Source organism: Osmia bicornis, chromosome 16, assembly GCF_907164935.1.
Source record: "Osmia bicornis bicornis chromosome 16, iOsmBic2.1, whole genome shotgun sequence".
NCBI classification, from domain to species: Eukaryota; Metazoa; Arthropoda; class Insecta; order Hymenoptera; family Megachilidae; genus Osmia; species Osmia bicornis.
In genome coordinates this window covers 2,920,930-2,937,936 of record NC_060231.1, presented here as the reverse complement: position 1 = coordinate 2,937,936, position 17,007 = coordinate 2,920,930, and the positions used below count along the sequence as shown (strand labels likewise).

The window sequence follows — 17,007 nt, the reverse complement described above, 5'->3', positions numbered from 1 at the left end:
GAACACTTTATTTGAATGTTTTTGTTTCATTGTAGGAACTGAAGAAAATGAAATGATCAAAAGAAGAAATGATAAAGTGAAGGAGATTCTTGGAAATGAAGAAATGAAACAGCAGGAGGGTATAATAAACTTAATTATTCCTTGTATTCTCTCATTATTATGTACAAATGTTTATACAAACGCGTAGAAATGAAGAAGCTTACGTTAAAATGTAAAAAATGTTCTTGAAAGAGTTTCTTCTTTCCTTCAATTTTCTTCTATTCTTCTTTTCTTTTGTATTTCATTATTTTTCTGATGAAACACTTTATTTGAATGTTTTTGTTTCATTGTAGGAACTGAAGAAAATGAAATGATCAAAAGAAGAAATGATAAAGTGAAGGAGATTCTTGGAAATGAAGAAATGAAACAGCAGGAGGGTATAATAAACTTAATTATTCCTTGTATTCTCTCATTATTATGTACAAATGTTTATACAAACACGTAGAAATGAAGAAGCTTACGTTAAAATACATCAACGCCTCATGTATTCTACTCAGCCACTTAAATACGCGAACGAATAAACGAAGTACAGATCCGCAGTCAAGTGAAACGAGTGACTTTTCATCTTCACGATATAAAAAAAGGAAAAAGAAGGTAAGAGAATAAAGGGAGAAAGCCATTTCCAAGACGACGAGCCGCTGAACGGAGATTCTTAAACGAATCGTTGACGTTTCAGACGGAAGAATCTTCTCGGGACGGAAGTAATACTCGACGAGCGACAGAAAAGCATAAAAATTGTTCGAATGCATCGTCGAACTGAAGAGAATATATCTAGAAATTAAAATTGCATCCTCTCTGTGACAGAGATTGGATTTTCAAATGAAGAGTTAAAACGTATTGGTTTATAAAATAAATAATCTCTAAAATATGCATAGAAGACATATCTCTTCTTTGGAATAAAATTCATTAAAAAATTTACTACCAAAAACAAAAGTAGCTAATCTTATGTATGCAATAAGATTGCTTAAAAATATTTATACAAATTAAACTAAAATCTCTTCTTTGATTTTCTTCATAGAAATTATCTGAACCTGAAGTGAAATATGTAATGACGGATGTAAAATCATTTAAACCGTCCCCGAAGATAGATCTTACCTAGGAATGGTTGAAATTCGCCGAATAAAATAAGTACTATATAAAATAGTGCCACAAATAAATTATTCTAAGCCATTAGAAATCACCTCCCGGCAAGGAGTCATCTCTCATATAGTCTTCCTCTAAATTGGCCAGTGTTTCGTTCCTGAAGGATCAACCGATCCGAAGGAAACTTTCACTGAAAGTTTTATTTTAATTTTCTATTTTATCATTAATAATTCTTAAGCAAGTCTTAATGAACCTATATGTAAAAGATCTCGTTACTTTGGTTTGGATCTCTTTGCGTGCAGAGTTTCATTCTTCAGCGTTGAAGCTAGAGAACCTTCGACTACTGTTTTAAACATTTATTTATTCACTTTTATTTCACTATTTTTTCATCGTCCAACTCCAGAGCAAAGTTCGTTATTCCTTGGACGTTGTTGGCACGTGGTTTTGTCTGCATGTTGAAGAGGGAGGCAATTGGAGGACTCAAGAGATCCTGATCTATGTCAGCTGGATTCTGAAAACCAGTGGCAAAGCTGACCAACGCGCCTACCAAGATTGTCAGAATGCAACCAATTGCACTGTACCATAAATAACTGATCTGCAAAAGAATAAGTGAATATTTAATATCTAAGTACATTTGAAACTTGAAAATGATTAACACCTGTGAAAGAAGAAAGCTTACTTTGTATATAAAAAATATCCCATTATCACCAGTGTCATGAGGATGAATTGGAATAATGGTTGTAGTATTGCTCATACAGGGGCAAGCAACAGTAGACACAGGCTTGCTGTCCAAATGGATTTGCCCATTGAGAACAGCGATTTGAGCCCCCAATCCAATCCACAGGACGATTATCAAGCTGGTGATTGCTCCAGAAATAGCTCCTTTGGCGTTGGCCCAAGGCACGAACATGCCCAAAGAGAATAATCCCAATGTGATCCCTCCAACCATACCGTTGAACGATAATGCAACCTGGAATTATTGATCTCAGCAATCAACAGGTACAGTATACTTCAGATTATTCATTAATCCTTACTAATAACCTGAAACGTGTACACAGGTTGAAAGAAGAAAACTGGAATGGAATGATTTTTACCTGAAGAACACTACCCAGGCGTTCCACAACGAAAACTAAAGCAAAACTAAGCACACCAAAGAAGATACTAATCCACCTGGCATAAATTGCTCCCTTCCTAGCTGGCAGCTCTATCTTGAACAACCCTTGAAATATGTCCTCACAGGTGATTGCTGCCAGTGAATTCAAAGCACTTGCCACGGTCCTGGAAAGTATGGGATGATATAAGACACTGTTTTCCTTTTATAAATCTTGGAACAGAGGGGTGAAGGTTTGATGAACATACCCCAGGGAAGCAGCAAAGATTCCAGCAACAAAGAGACCAGGCATACCTTTGAGACCCCCCATGAAGTTCATTACGTACAATGGCAGCAACTGATCCTGGCCACTTATGTAGCCAGCCATCAAGGGATCACAGTCTTTGTAAGTGCTGTAGAGCACCATACCGGTCAAGAAGTTCACAGTGTATATTATAATCATGCCAACAGCTGAGACCCACAACGCTCTGTAATAGAAGAAAATGAACATAATGTGTGAGAGATGAAGAATGCATAGAAGAATTTTTCTTTTAGGACACCTACGTTCTTGCTTGACCAATACTCTCAACGCTAAGGTACTTCTGGACGGATGCTTGGTTGCTGCAGAACATGCTGGTCCAATAAACAGTTCCACCTATAGCTACGCTCCAGAAACTGTGTCGAATCGTTGGATTCGGATTAAGGTTGAAGAATTCCATTCTTCCGGACTCCTCGTTCGCTTTCCACACTGAAGAAAGACCACCTTCCCAGGACAAACCGTATCCAACGATGAGGAACAAGGATCCAAGTAGCACCGCTGCTTGGAATGTGTCCGTCATTATGACAGCCTTCATTCCTCCCTGAGACGAAAAGAAGAAAACTAAGAAACTGGTAAAAGGGTTGGAATCTTAAAGAAGAATACAAACCTGGGACGCGTAAAAGATACAAACTACGTAGACTAGAGTGACGGCTATATAAGTGTTCAGGCCCGTGACTGTAACCAGAGAAGAGGCGTTAATTAGAGGGTGCGCGGATTAATTGTTTCAAGTAGGAGCGTTTCACTCGGCTTACCATGACTCAAAGCCAGAGCTGGCGCGTACACAGCCACGGATGTGTAGAGGATCATTTGTAACATGTACAAACTACTAGCAAGCAGTCTGCAATGGCGATCGAAACGAAGATTTAGATACTCGTAGCTCGAGGTTAGCCTGAGCTTCATGTAGACTGGCAGGTAGAGGTACGACGTGATCGGCACCACCAGGATAAAGGCCACACAAGTCATCCAGAACTGGGTACCCTTTGGGGTTTCAAGGAAACTTCAATTTTAAACTTATATTTGTTAGAAGTAGAATGGAAAAAAATATTACAACATGGGAGGACAACTTTCTTCTTTTAATTGTAGTTTCTTGGAGCTTAAATCATTTCTTCTTAAAATTATTTGGAAGAATGGAAAAGAATATTACAAAATGGGAGGACAATTTTCTTCTTTTAATTGTAATTTCTTGGTGCTTAAGTCCATTTCTTCTTAAAGTTATTTGGAAGAATGGTAGAATAGAAGAAAATATTACAAAATGGGAGGACAACTTTCTTCTTTTAATTGTAGTTTCTTGGAGCTTAAATCATTTCTTCTTAAAATTATTTGGAAGAATGGTAGAATAGAAGAAAATATTGCAAAATGGGAGGACAATTTTCTGCTTTTAGTTGTAGTTTCTTGGTGCTTAAGTCCATTTCTTCTTAAAGTTATTTGGAAGAATGGTAGAATAGAAGAAAATATTACAAAATGTGAGGACAACTTTCTTGTTTTAGTTACAGTTTCTTGGAGCTTAAGTTATTTGGAAAAATGGAAAGAATGGAAGAATGGCAGAATGGAAAAGAATATTACAAAATGTGAGGACAACTTTTTTCTTTTAGTTATAGTCTCTTGGAGCTTAAGTCCATTTCTTCTTAAAGTTATTTAAGAATATGGAAAGAATGGAAAAGAATATTACAAAATGGGAGGACAATTTTCTTCTTTTAGTTATAATTTCTTGGAGCTTAAGTCCATTTCTTCCTAAAATTATTTGGAAGAATGGTAGAATAGAAGAAAATATTACAAAATGTGAGGACAACTTTCTTCTTTTAGTTATAGTTCCTTGGAGCTTAAGTCCATTTCTTCCTAAAATTATTTGGAACTTCTTCAAAAGTACACTTTAAACATACCTGTTCATACATTTCTGCAGGATTTCCAAGGAGCTCGATGGCGGTGATAAAACTAGCAGCCAAAGACATCGCCATAGGAAAGGTCCCCATACTGGATCCTCCCAAGAGGAAGTCCTGGCTGGTTTCCTGCTTCTTAGCGAAGAAACCATAAAAGGTACCGATCAAACAGGAGATCAGCAGCATCGCTGCGAGCACCGTATAATCGGGCCATGAAAAATAATGAAGAAAGGTCGGATGGTTCGCCAAACATTTTTCTTCTGCGCTGTCGGATGGACGTTGCTCCGCGGAGGAAACAGCCAGGAAAACGAACAGCACTAGGATGCGCGATCGCATTTTTTGGGTGCTTGAACAGAAATTAAAAATATCTTCTGATTTTTCTTTTTTAAATTAATTTGTTATACCTTGTTTCTTCAGTATGTTTTCATATTTCTTCTTTTAATTCTACAAATTGTTCTAGGTATAAAACATTGTTGAAATCAAGATGTTAGAATGGAAATCAATCTGTATCGTGTGTCTTTCGCGTGATCTTAGACCTATCTGTAATATTTGATCAAATATCATTGAATGCAGCTCAAGGACACTAAATGCCAAGTACAGAAATTGATCATTTTATTGGTTTTCTTCTCAATTACCTTACAAATTGACAAAGACCACTGTGAGGACAGAATGTCTTTCTCTTGATTTGTTGAATTATGTACAATATTCTTCTTCATTATATACTACTATTTTCTCAATGAATCATATTTTCTGTTTTAGAGGCACGCTGCTTTTTCCAAATAAATTGAAAGGAATCTGAATCTAACGCCTGGTTAATCGATTCAATATGGGCATACATTATTGGCCGATTGTTTCTTCCTTATGTAAGCGAAGTGTAACGCACTATTCTGTACGATCTTTATGGCTATTAACACCAGCTTTCGATCATCATTAAAAAATCTGGTTAACACTGGCTAAAACCAGTTGATTCAATGACGAAGGAAGTTAATTAGCACAAATTGTAGAAGACATGGTAAATAAAAAATGATTTTCTGGCTTTTTATTCAAATAGATATGGTTTTAATGCTAATTAAGTGGTTTGGTTGCTTTTGCACTCATAGTGAAGTAATTATACATGAATATTTAATGTTCTTCTTCTTTCAGAGGCAAAGTATAGTGAAGAAACACTTTGTACCTTGTATATTCTTCATATGAAAATTGAAATCTTGAATATTGCCATTGAAATTTCAATTTCAAGTTCATCCAATACAAACATCAGATTCTTCATTCACTGTCTCAGGTTCAAAGAACCGAAACACATGCTGCGATCGATAATGAATTTCATAAACATTTTCGTTATCGACACTGCACGTATCAATGATCCTCGATGATCATTAAGACTGGACATTTCTGGTTGAAACCGGTTTCATTGAATAGGAATGTCCCAGCAAATTAATAGAGAGAAACCCATAAAATTTTTATCTCTTCCATCAGAATATCACCTATTTCCAGATTACTGACATAGTTAATTTGTAATTATAAATATTCACTGATCTTTTTTTTCTTTTGAAATTTTTGACCTAGATCTCTGAACTCGTGTCATTGCAAACACCTTGGGGGAGATGAAATATTCCATCAGCAGTCATGCACAAAGCAATTTTCTAAAATTTACAAAAGGTTCTGAATGATTAATGAAAGCATGAATAAAGCTTGGATTACAATTGGACTTTGTTTCCTGGCAAGTGGAAAGACAACTTTTGGGTCAACCAATTGTAATTAAAACCAGAGAACCGTGAATATTAGTACCTATTATGAAACAGAGGAATGATTGCCACTTTTCATGGTGATTAATTTCGTTTGGAAAACATAAATTGCTGGAGGATGTTCTTTGTCTACATTTTGACAATAATCACTGAATGGGTAATGTTGACATTTATTACAGTGATGATTAAGGATTATAGCTTTTTAATTTTGTTTGGAAAATATAAATTGCTGGAGGATGTTCTTTGTCTACATTTTGACTTTAATCACTGAATGGGTGATGTTGACATTAATTACAGTGGTGATTAAGGATTATGGTTTTTATTTTGAACACAAATCAAAGATTCTTGAATTTATGATTTCCTATAATTTTTTTGAAAATTTTCCACCTCTTCAAGAGCAACATCTTTATCACTGCAACATCTTTAAGATCTGTGCCCTTTCAGTAAAACTGAAATCTTAAATCTTCAAGATGAAGAAGCTTTAAGCTTCCAAAATTTATATTTCTTAAGAAACAACAAATTAATATGTAGCATTATTAACAATTATCTGTAAAAACTCATCAAGCTATTTATATTTTCAGCAAATTATGACAGAGGCCTCCAACATTTCCAAAATTTCCAGAAGAAGCAAGCAACTTATTGTCATCTACTTCACCAACAAAGCTTCATAAATCATTTTCTCTTTCAAGAAGAACAGGTAATCAAAATCAAAAGTAGTTTCTTACCTCTTAAGGTTTTAACTGATGTTGAACAGCAACAGGTCCTCCCTGTATACCCAGGAAGAAATGAAAGGAAGAAGAAAAAGAGAAGTCACTTATTGTTTAGCGAGGCAGAAAGGTACGAAACTGCAGCTGAATAATCTTGCTGCTGGTCTTCCTAACGTAACGCATATATGCTCGGATTTCAGCGCCGGACAAAGGCTGATCGTTCAGCGTCTCGAGCTGATGAAGCGAAGAAGAAGAAGAGACTCGAGGACGATTAACTAATTAAGAAAACGTAGTCGGCTTCACGCGTGCCGTTTGCTACAGAGCCGACGAATTAAGCGCAGAACGATTTCAGACTGTCGTTTTAATTGTCACATGTGCCCATTTATACGAAGCATCCCCTTCCAGACTCGCAAGTTTCTTCCATTCCGGATATTCTTATGGAAACGCAAACAAAATTGCGGCTAAACAATGATGATCACAAGGAAACTATCAGATCTCTTCTTTTCTTATATGTTAGATAGGATAAAATTAAAAATTTGTTTGGTATAATTATTAGATGTACAAATTAATTCGGTGCGTATTCTTTTTTTAATTAATTGCTTATTTTTAAGAAGTTATAGTAACTATAATTATTGAATTTATTGTTATCAATATCATATTATCGCGCCATTTTTCAAATTCAAAAAAGTGCGGGAAAATGTTCGAATTTAAAATAGTTAGTAAGAAAGTACAATATTAAAGGTATCGAATTAATTTGTACACCTAATAATATTATATTATATTAATTTACTATTTCATACATTGATTGTGATGCAGTTTTATTTCATTGTTTTATATAACAGCAAATCAATCTAGTGAAGAAAGTTTGTTACTGAGTATCACCATTAATTCTTCAGCTGAGTAATTTAAGTAATTAGTATATATTAGTTGATGAGGGATCAGTGATTGAATGGTAACCCTCGTATATGTAACATGATGATTTGGATTTAAAAAAGAGAAGAATGATTGAATTGAAAGGATCTTTTAACTGGGGTGTAACTTAATTAGTCCCAAATAGAGTTACTGAGTCCTCAATCGATCCATGTTAGTGCTACAAGCCTCTTCAGATCCTTTTAAATAGAATTAGACTCTCTTATGGTCTCTGGAATTATGGTATCACTTTACAGTTTATGACAACAGTCAAAATGTGTTTTAAAATTGCTGTCTGCAAACTTGAAGAAGTCCAAACAAGGCTTCTGTTGACATTTTAAAGGGCAGATAATTACTCAAGTGTTACTCAAATTTTATTGAATTCTATTTTCTTCTTTTAACAATACCAGAGCAACGTTTAACGTGCTTCTTTGTTTTAATAATCATTGAAATTTGAAAACTTCTGAAACTTTTACTTCAACTGGAAGGTTAACGAGTAGGAATGTTAAAAAATTTCCTTTGTTTATTAAAAATTCGCATTTTCAGATTCCAGATGATGAAAAGTCATGACAAACACAATGAAAATTACGTAACTGGAAATCGATGCTCGTTAATGTTTGACGTAATTTGATTATGAAGATTAAATTGTCTTCCAGTGCCTCTGGATTTAAAATTATTGGCTGTACAAATTAATTCGATGCTTTTTCTGTTTTTAATTAATTGCTTATTTTTAAGAAGTTATAGTAACTACAATTATTGAATTTATTGTTATCAATATCATATTCTCGCGCTATTTTTCAAATTCACAAAAGCGCGGGAAAATATTCGAATTTAAAATAGTAACTAAGAAAGTGTAATATTAAAGGTACCGAATTAATTTGTACACCTAATATTAATTGAATATTAATTAAAAACTGAATACTAAATTACGTTATTTAACACAATCAATATTATATTTGTTTTTGCAGGAAGCAATCTTAAGCCAGAGATGATTTCAGTATTGGCATTCCAAGAAAAGGACAGTTTATGAATGAGACAATTAGAGAAGAGTATAATTGAACTACGAAGAAGTTTCATGCAAGAAGAAGAAATACAATCAGGTCCAGAAGAAAAAAGAAGATATTAAATTATTGTTTTCTTTGCCTTTTCACTTTCTTCTTTATCTTAGACTTACATTTTCCATAATTTCCTTCTTCATCGTTTGCAGAAATCAATTTTTACCCAAGAGATGTACTTGTTGCGAGTATCAGATGCACTAACAACAATTGACAAGATCACAATACTATCCGCGATAAAGAGGGCTGATAAACTACCACTGGTAGCTCTATTAACTGAAGATTGAAACTTGAAAAATCGACTCGTGAACCGGAATAGGCCTGAAAATCATGTTCACAGTCAGCTGAAACAGGATTCAACCAGTTACTACTCCCAGGGTGGTAAACAAATCATATTTCACAAAGTTTTGTCTCCCTGATGCTTTCAATTAACTCATTCTTTAAAGTTCTCCATATTGAACAACATATTTTAACTTATGATATTCTACCAATTGCATAAAGTTAGCTCAAGAATCATAGGTTTTTCTGATGAATCAAAGATGATACTTAATTTTTCATTTTAGTGCTTTTCTTGGACCCAACATACGTACAGTTTAAGCAATTAAATTGTTATATGAGACTCACTGTATGAAGCAGTTGCAATTCAATCATCATTTTCAATTAAAGTTAAATTATTAATAATCTTGTCCATAAAATGAACATTTTATCTAATTGCTTATTGTTAGAGAAAGTGGTAAAGACCTGGAAAAAGAAAAGTTGTCTTACAGAGAACCTTGACCTTTAATTGAACTAGATAACTACAAGGGACACCATGATGGCATTAATGAAACATGATTTTGATAATGTAACTATTCTGCACCATAAATTATTTTTATGAGTTGTAAATTAATATGTCTGACAGTGTAAGGTATACATCCTGCACACATGTGAAAAAGGATTGGGATGTGATAGATATTTGTGATCATCTATGAGATAGCATAAGGAAATTTTCTTCCTCTACTGATTATGTTAATTTTACTAAGAATACGATGACTCATAACGGGTTAAACAAGTTGCACCGATCGTTCATGAATGAATTCACAGAGTCAAATGAAGTATCCAACAGATGTGATGATAAGTTACAAATCCTATTACAAAATTAATTATTAGCTTTTCACTGTCTTTGGATACATTTACTTATAATTACAAAATTGTTAAATATTTGAAAAATAAGAACTCTAGAAGCTTGAAAATATTTACATTCTATTTACTAAATGTTTGAGCTATCTTAACTAACTGAAATAATGATCCTTACCCTTTTGTCACATACAATCTTTGTCTAAATATCAGTCAAACAGAATTTTATCTTCATATCCAAGTGTTTTTTTTTTTTACAAAATGAATATGCTGAGAACACACACAATCATACAAAATTTCTTCTTAAATTCTCTATATGATCCCTTTACCTCATTTTTCAGACCATCATTCTATCCTACGTTTCTTACTTAATTTCACTAATACAATACTGTGACACTTAAGTCGTTAATTTCAAAGGTAAACAAAAAATTCTATGTTGTGAAAGATTCCATAAGGAGGAGAGTGAAGAAGAAAGGAAGGGAGAAGGAATCCTGGCAAAATAAACAGAAGCACGTGTGACAGAGGTGAATATAATAACTGATACATTATATAATTATGCAAATAACATTAAATATTGATTTTTAAAAAATTCTGTTTTATCTGTTCCAGTACTTCAAATTACAAAGAATTAAACTTCTCAGCTTATAAAGAGCCTTGTATGAATGTCATAAATAAGTCAATTTCTACAAAATGCCATAAACTACCAAGCCATTTGTCACCTAGTCATAGAAAGCGTAACATCAGTATAATTTCTTAATGAATTAATTGTCTATTAGACAAAGTGATGGCGGAAAATGACGAGCACGTTTCGCAGGAAAAATAATTAAAGAAAGCCCGGTGGCAATCGAAGCGCGAGTCACAGATAAATTGAAACTGGTTTCAACTAGCCACTAGTAGTTTGATCTGGACTTGGTGAACTTCTTTTGAACCACTTTGGACTGTTCTTTGTTTTCTCTGGACATCTTCAAAGTTACTTCTTCATTGCTTCTCTTTCTTAAACTGAATTTCATAAAATCAATTCCTGGAAATTTAAAGATAGAGCATAGTTACAGAATCTGGATGTTAAAGGGATAGAATAATACAAAAAAGATTAAAAGGAATTATTCCTATTCTGCACACAAGCCCACACGGTGCTTTATTAACCCTTACTGTATTGTACACTTAAAGTATGTACATATGATATGCGATATTATTACACTTTACAAAGTGAACGGTAATTAAACGTTACGTTTATCGCATACAGCAACAAATATATTACAAACACGTTTTTACAAAACCTTCTTTGATATTATAATACCTTTTTTGTACAATATGAAAATTGTTTCTCACGAGACACATTCATAACTCACAAAAATATATATTATTCTTCTATTTAGAGGCTCTCAAGATATATTAGGATCCCTTGTTTCTGTGATTAGAGTATTGTACTTTTGTTCATCACTAAGCAATAATAGCTTACACTGTATGCAAATAACTTAAAACGTACAAGTCCCTTCCCTGTTGCAACACTCTTATCTTTAGGCGATGAAAAACATAAAAATATCATTTTTAATGAAACTCAAGTTTCGCTGGCTAAATTTTAAAAAGTATAATTTACATTCTACTAAATTACCATCTGTGATACGTAAAACAAACAAAAGCTTTCAAAAATGTACACCCAATTAGACATTTCCATAAAACGTTTCGCATGTTTCAATTAAATGTGCATAGATAGATAAAGTATAAAATGGCAGTTTAGAGACAACGGATGGAAGACATTTTTCTAATAACTAGGTATATGTTAAGTAGCGCATAAATACAATTGAATTAAAAGCACCAACATCGCAAACTAGATTCAATAGTTTCTTTTCTAATGCTATATCAGTGCTTAAAATTTACATGCCCCAGAAACAAAAAACATTTTGGGCATTTTGCTGTTCTCCGGATAAGAATCAACTGTATAGACATTATTTGGTAACGCTTAAGACTACAACAATAATTTAAACGTTTTCTTTCAGCCATAAATATGGAATGTCTAAAATCTAAGATGCCGCACGAAGAAAGTAAGGCGGTTGACAAAGAATTACATTAGACTTTGGTAATGTTATATTCATCCATATTCTCCCGATCGTTGGTCGGTTTGATAGTAAAAACGTACTTTCTCTGTGTGGTGTTATCTTTTGGTACATCATCTTCGCTTGATTCTAAAATTCTCTCGCGTCTACGACGTATACGTTCTCCTACCAGAGGAAAGAATAAGTTGATATCCAGCTCAACTTTTGGCTTCTTAAACATACGGTTTATGCAGACACTGAGCAACAGTCCTATCACAAATGTCAGCACAAATCCAAGGGGACAGTACCACATGTATGAGATTCGGTATAAGTAAAAATAAGATGAATCGTTTGATGTCCTAAAGAGAAAAAATCAAATTAATTTCAACAATAATATTTTACTGATACAACGTTAATTGTAAGAAAAAGAAAAAATCAAATTAATTTCAATAATATTATTTTACTGATACAACGTTAATTGTAAGAAAAAGAAAAAATCAAATTAATTTCAACAATAATATTTTACTGATAATTGTCCCTTACTGTGAGAATTGTGTTTCTGAAGAAAGGATAGTTGCATTTGTACAACCAGCATCGCTCGTTGGGAGAGTTGGAGGAGTTGGCCTTGGCTGTCCAAAAGCAGTCCAGAATAAAAGTGCTAAGGATATAGTAGCACCAGTTACCGATCCAATTTCTGATGCAGTTTCAGTGAGCATACCAAGGGTAAAGAGTCCTAAAAGTGGACCACCTACTACACCGAATATTGTCAAACCTGCCTACAAAGATAATACATCAAGTTTAATTTAATTCTATACAATAATTGTATTAAGAGTAATCATTGGTTTAAAAAGAGCACCTGTAAAACGCCACCTAACAGCTGTGCCAAGAATGCTAAAGCGATGGAAAGAATTCCATATAGGAAAGCAAGTATTTTGGCTAAAGTCGTTGATGTCGTGGCTGAGAATTCCTTAGCACAACATTTTCTATATACTGGTTTCAAATAATCTTCTAATGTTACTGCTGCCAATGAATTTAATGCCGCTGAGATAGTGCTGAGGCCAGCACTAAAGATACCTAAGCAAAAAATATGTGAAGGAATCATAATACTCGTTGCCACATTCCTTCACGTATCAACAGCAGGTCTTTAAATATTAAAAATGAAAAATATTTTATTATAGAGTAGTTGCAAATTTTACCTGCTATGAAAAGGCCAGCTAGACCAGGCTTATCAGACATGGTGTCCATAACATAATATGGCATCAACATATCAGTAGATGATATCTTATGCTGAAGCAAAGGATCGCAGTTGTAGTATTTACTATATATTGCTAGTCCTGAGAAACACGTAGTAATTGAAAGTATTGATAAAATTGGCCATGCCAACCAAAGTGCTTTCTGAGCTGCTTTTATATCCCTACAAATATCATGTGAAATAATAAATTAATTCTTACTTTTTTTAGTCTTAATACGTACCTCACAGTCAGTAAACGTTGTACTTGAACTTGATTTACACCGTATAATGACAAAAATGTAAATAAACCTCCAATATTGAGTGACCACCAAGTGTGTCGTACTGTGGGGTCTATAGAAATACTATAGACATATTTTCAATTAATTTTTACAAAAAGAGAAAATAAAAGAATGATTCATTCTGCATACATCTACAAACATTTTTTACCTAAATTTTGTTTATTACAATAAATATAGTACCTATCAAATTCAATTCTATTTCCTGCTTGCGCTATCTCCCAAATTTTGTCTAAACCTCCAACTTCATTAGCTGCTGTTACAATAATAATAAAAACACTAACAAACATGAGCAATCCTTGGAACACATCTGTTATTAGGACAGCTTTAATGCCTCCTATGCTCGAATAGAAGGCGCAAACAAGACCGATAATAATAATACTGCCAGTTTTAGAAATTCCTGTTGTTGCTTCTAACGCTAAAGCAGGTGCATACAGTACAACGCCTGAGTACAAAAGCAACTGAAGCCAGTATACAAAACTAGCCATTGTTCTAGCTTTTATACCAAAACGTTTCTCTAAGTACTGAAAAGATAAGAGTACAACTTTTAGGCAAACCGTGTAATTTCAATTGCTTCTTTTCAATTGTAGTTATTGTACCTACCTCGTAAGCACTTGTTGCTTGAAGTTTAAAGAATACTGGTAAAAATCCATAACAAACAAGAGGAGTTCCTATGAGATACGATAAATTAATTACTACAAACTGTGTTCCATATGTGTAATTTTCTGCAGAAACACCTAACAATGTAATCGCTGACATAAAGGAAACTACAAGCGCAACACCTACAGGTATAATGCTCATCGATCTGCTTGCAACAAAATATTCCTATTAAAAAAAAAATAAGCTTAGCATTATTAAAGTATGATATTTAAGAATATGCTATATAATTGAAATACACACCTCCATAGTCTTTTGACGTCCACCACTGAATCGGTAATAAATACCAATACCTATACTTATGCATAGCGTAGCTACTATAACTAAGTAATCCTCCCATTGCAGTGTTTTTTCCATACTATTGTCCTAAAAGTATAAAACAAATGACGCTTATTAAAAAACTTGATATTTTCACTGATGTTTCATATATTAAGGGTACAATTATACAGGAAAGACATGATCGTATCAAGTTGTCATGGACAACTCAATCTAATCTGCCTATTGTTCTCTATTAAGCCTGTTATCTTTATAATACACATTAAATGATATTTGCTAACACCGTTAACTAAGAACATGCTTTAGTAGTTGCAATTTTAACACATCGTTAGACTTTCGTTACATTTAGATCTTGCAATTAATGATTCCTGCATTAGAAAATTCTTACACATGTTAATAATAAAATAATTCTAAATCAAAATAATCATACTTATAATCAAAATAACATTTAAAAAAAACATTTCTGGCTATTTATATTTATACATCATGTGATAATTACAATATCATCTATTGATTTCTTTCATGTATTAGAAATTCAATGTATATATAAATCATGTTCATTTTGGCGTGTAATTGGCGATACTTTATCAGTCGGAATTTCTACGTAATCGTTTAATTAATGTGCTTGCACCAGACGTATCCAGAATTTGATTATTTCAATCTTGAGCCTCCGACTGATTGTACACAGTTAATCTCCTAAACAGTAATTTATTAACGATGTAAGGTATTGCCCGTGAGAACGTGAAACACGTTGATAACTTACCGGTATCCAGTGTCACGATATTATTCACTGATTCAATTGGTAGACGCGTTTCACCGGAACGGATCAATTGAACCGCGTCGCGGCTCTGACCCTTCTAAACTGTCGTTAATGAATTTCAGCTTGGTGAACGTTTCTTGTTAAAAAGCTGTCGTGTGAGTATGGGGACACGTGAAAAGGAGACAGGCAGGCGCAAAGAACAATCGCACGCGCACCGGCCTCTCAGCTTTGTTTGCATCATTTTAAGAAAATCTTAAGAACTTTTGAAACTTCTTCGTATTTTGTCATTGGCCAATTCTGGCCAATTCTGGCCAATTCCTTGATAACGATTATCAATTTCCACATACAATTTCACACGTTTACTGATAACGAATTCCATATTTTTTCAAGGATTTTTGGTTCACTGTTGGCTCCTTACCCGCGATATCGCGTGATCAAATGAATGTCATTGTTAATTACGCACGCGATATCGAGCCGCAACGATTTTGTTAATTATTTCTGTTTATACTAGATAGTACTCAGGGCCGGCTCTGAAATTTCAGGAGTCCAAGGCGAGCACCGAAAAAGCGCCCCTTCACATAAATGACAAACAAATATTGCTCAAATAAAATTTATAAAATTTATAAAATTAACGTTAAAGCTTGTATAACTAATTTAGATTTGCATTTACATCGATTAATATTTTCTTCTTGCATTCTTAAATGCAAAATCGTCTTATGGGGGCCTTGGACTTTGGGAGGCCCTAGGCGCCCGCCTAGTCTGCCTAGGCTCAGGACCGGCCCTGATAGTACATTTTTCGATTTAGTTTACCTACCGAGTAAACAATACATGTATTTTTAAACTTATGCAAATCATCCTGATGATATTATAGGCAGGGCCGGCCCTGAGATTTCGGGGATCCGAGGCGAGCACCGAAAAAGCGCCCCTTCACATAAATGACATAAAAAAAAGTAGCTCAAATAAAATTTATAAAATTAATAAAATTAACGTTAAAGCTTGTATTTAATAATCGAGTAAACATTACTCTTCTTGCATTCTTAGACGCAAAATCGTCGTATAGAGGCCCTGGACCTTGGGGGGCCCTAGACGACCGCCTAGTCTGCCTAGGCCCGGAGCCAGCCCTGTAGGTATCAATAAGCCGTGGATTTCCATTTCTTTTATTTATCTTGAATTCTTCGATTATTTAAAAAATAGGTGTATGTTAACAGGTAAAATGATATGAATAAAAATTGGACTCAGTAGTTAATAGCAAAAAGATATGTATATTAAAAATGATATTTTGTTGCGTAAAATTAGTGTGTAAAAATAGCGAATGATTGTTGTCCGCCTGAGAATCACTGTCGCTTTGTAATCATGCTTATCACCTAGTCGGGGCAAAGGTAAGCAGCATTTAAATGATCAATTTTCATTCAAATAAGTATGTTTATGTTTAAGAAAGTTAGTATACTTCCCATGATTAATCAGTGCAGCGGAATAATTAAATATTATTTCATTTTACATTTTCAGATATGTTTCAGCGTTTCACTCCAGGATTAAATACATATACATATTTATAATTCGTTATGTAAAACTTATATAATGCGTGTACTCAACATTTCTATTTCAATAACCATTTACCTTGAATATTATTAACTAATTAATCGCAGACTCAATCAATTCTAATGCGTCTATTTTAACGGCCGGACAAATGGAACTGATGAACTTATAAATTCATTTTAAAAATTCTTCGATAATCGAAAGTCGACATTTTTAAAATAATGTTTAATCAAATAACCAATACTAGACATTGTCAAACAAATGATTCGAATTTAAATTAT

General features: G+C 33.7%; 2 protein-coding genes and 1 long non-coding RNA gene across 10 annotated transcripts; 1 reads left to right on the top strand and 2 right to left on the bottom strand.

Moving 5' to 3' along the window:
* Nucleotides 1–419: 419 nt before the first annotated feature.
* LOC114877853 (sodium-coupled monocarboxylate transporter 1) lies at nt 420–10,355 on the bottom strand. Of its 5 annotated transcripts, none has more exons than XM_029190952.2 (10): nt 10,267–10,339; nt 6,876–6,917; nt 4,412–4,754; nt 3,284–3,509; nt 3,139–3,206; nt 2,777–3,072; nt 2,482–2,700; nt 2,217–2,400; nt 1,802–2,092; nt 420–1,717 (listed from the first exon to the last, which is right to left on the bottom strand). In XM_029190952.2, the coding sequence occupies exons 3-10, from the start codon at nt 4,742–4,744 to the stop codon at nt 1,493–1,495; spliced, it is 1,842 nt and encodes a 613-aa protein (XP_029046785.1). In that variant the 5' UTR covers nt 4,745–4,754; nt 6,876–6,917; nt 10,267–10,339; the 3' UTR covers nt 420–1,492. The 5 variants fall into 5 exon arrangements, with proteins under 5 accessions (XP_029046785.1, XP_029046786.1, XP_029046781.1 ...); XM_029190953.2 differs by lacking the exon at nt 10,267–10,339 and adding an exon at nt 10,116–10,260; XM_029190948.2 differs by lacking the exon at nt 6,876–6,917 and having other exon boundaries at nt 10,267–10,355.
* Nucleotides 9,571–11,058, top strand: LOC123988592. The gene is made up of 3 exons (XR_006830208.1): nt 9,571–9,665; nt 10,279–10,461; nt 10,547–11,058. It is a non-coding gene; the product is annotated as an uncharacterized LOC123988592 (long non-coding RNA).
* Nucleotides 11,028–16,868, bottom strand: LOC114877854 (putative sodium-dependent multivitamin transporter). Of its 4 annotated transcripts, none has more exons than XM_029190956.2 (10): nt 15,194–15,764; nt 14,930–15,126; nt 14,398–14,520; nt 14,101–14,322; nt 13,681–14,021; nt 13,444–13,563; nt 13,167–13,384; nt 12,827–13,044; nt 12,514–12,746; nt 11,028–12,329 (listed from the first exon to the last, which is right to left on the bottom strand). In XM_029190956.2, exons 3-10 carry the CDS (start codon nt 14,509–14,511, stop codon nt 12,005–12,007), a joined length of 1,791 nt encoding a protein of 596 aa, XP_029046789.2. In that variant the 5' UTR covers nt 14,512–14,520; nt 14,930–15,126; nt 15,194–15,764; the 3' UTR covers nt 11,028–12,004. The 4 variants fall into 4 exon arrangements, with proteins under 4 accessions (XP_029046789.2, XP_029046790.2, XP_029046791.2 ...); XM_029190957.2 differs by having other exon boundaries at nt 15,062–15,126; XM_029190958.2 differs by lacking the exons at nt 14,930–15,126; nt 15,194–15,764 and adding an exon at nt 16,808–16,868.
* Nucleotides 16,869–17,007: the final 139 nt, after the last annotated feature.

What these genes read in the sequence shown, in the direction of transcription:
- LOC114877853 (XM_029190948.2), bottom strand. An exon ending in GTATCTTTTACGCGTCCCAG is followed by an intron (nt 3,073 to 3,138) that starts GTTTGTATTCTT and finishes TTTTCGTCTCAG; the next exon opens with GGAGGAATGAAGGCTGTCAT. An exon ending in AGTATTGGTCAAGCAAGAAC is followed by an intron (nt 2,701 to 2,776) that starts GTAGGTGTCCTA and finishes CTTCTATTACAG; the next exon opens with AGCGTTGTGGGTCTCAGCTG.
- LOC114877854 (XM_029190958.2), bottom strand. Translation starts at nt 14,511, where the DNA reads ATGGAAAAAACACTGCAATGGGAGGATTACTTAGTTATAGTAGCTACG. An exon ending in AATAGAATTGAATTTGATAG is followed by an intron (nt 13,564 to 13,680) that starts GTACTATATTTA and finishes ATATGTCTATAG; the next exon opens with TATTTCTATAGACCCCACAG. An exon ending in AGCTGGCCTTTTCATAGCAG is followed by an intron (nt 13,045 to 13,166) that starts GTAAAATTTGCA and finishes TTTTTTGCTTAG; the next exon opens with GTATCTTTAGTGCTGGCCTC.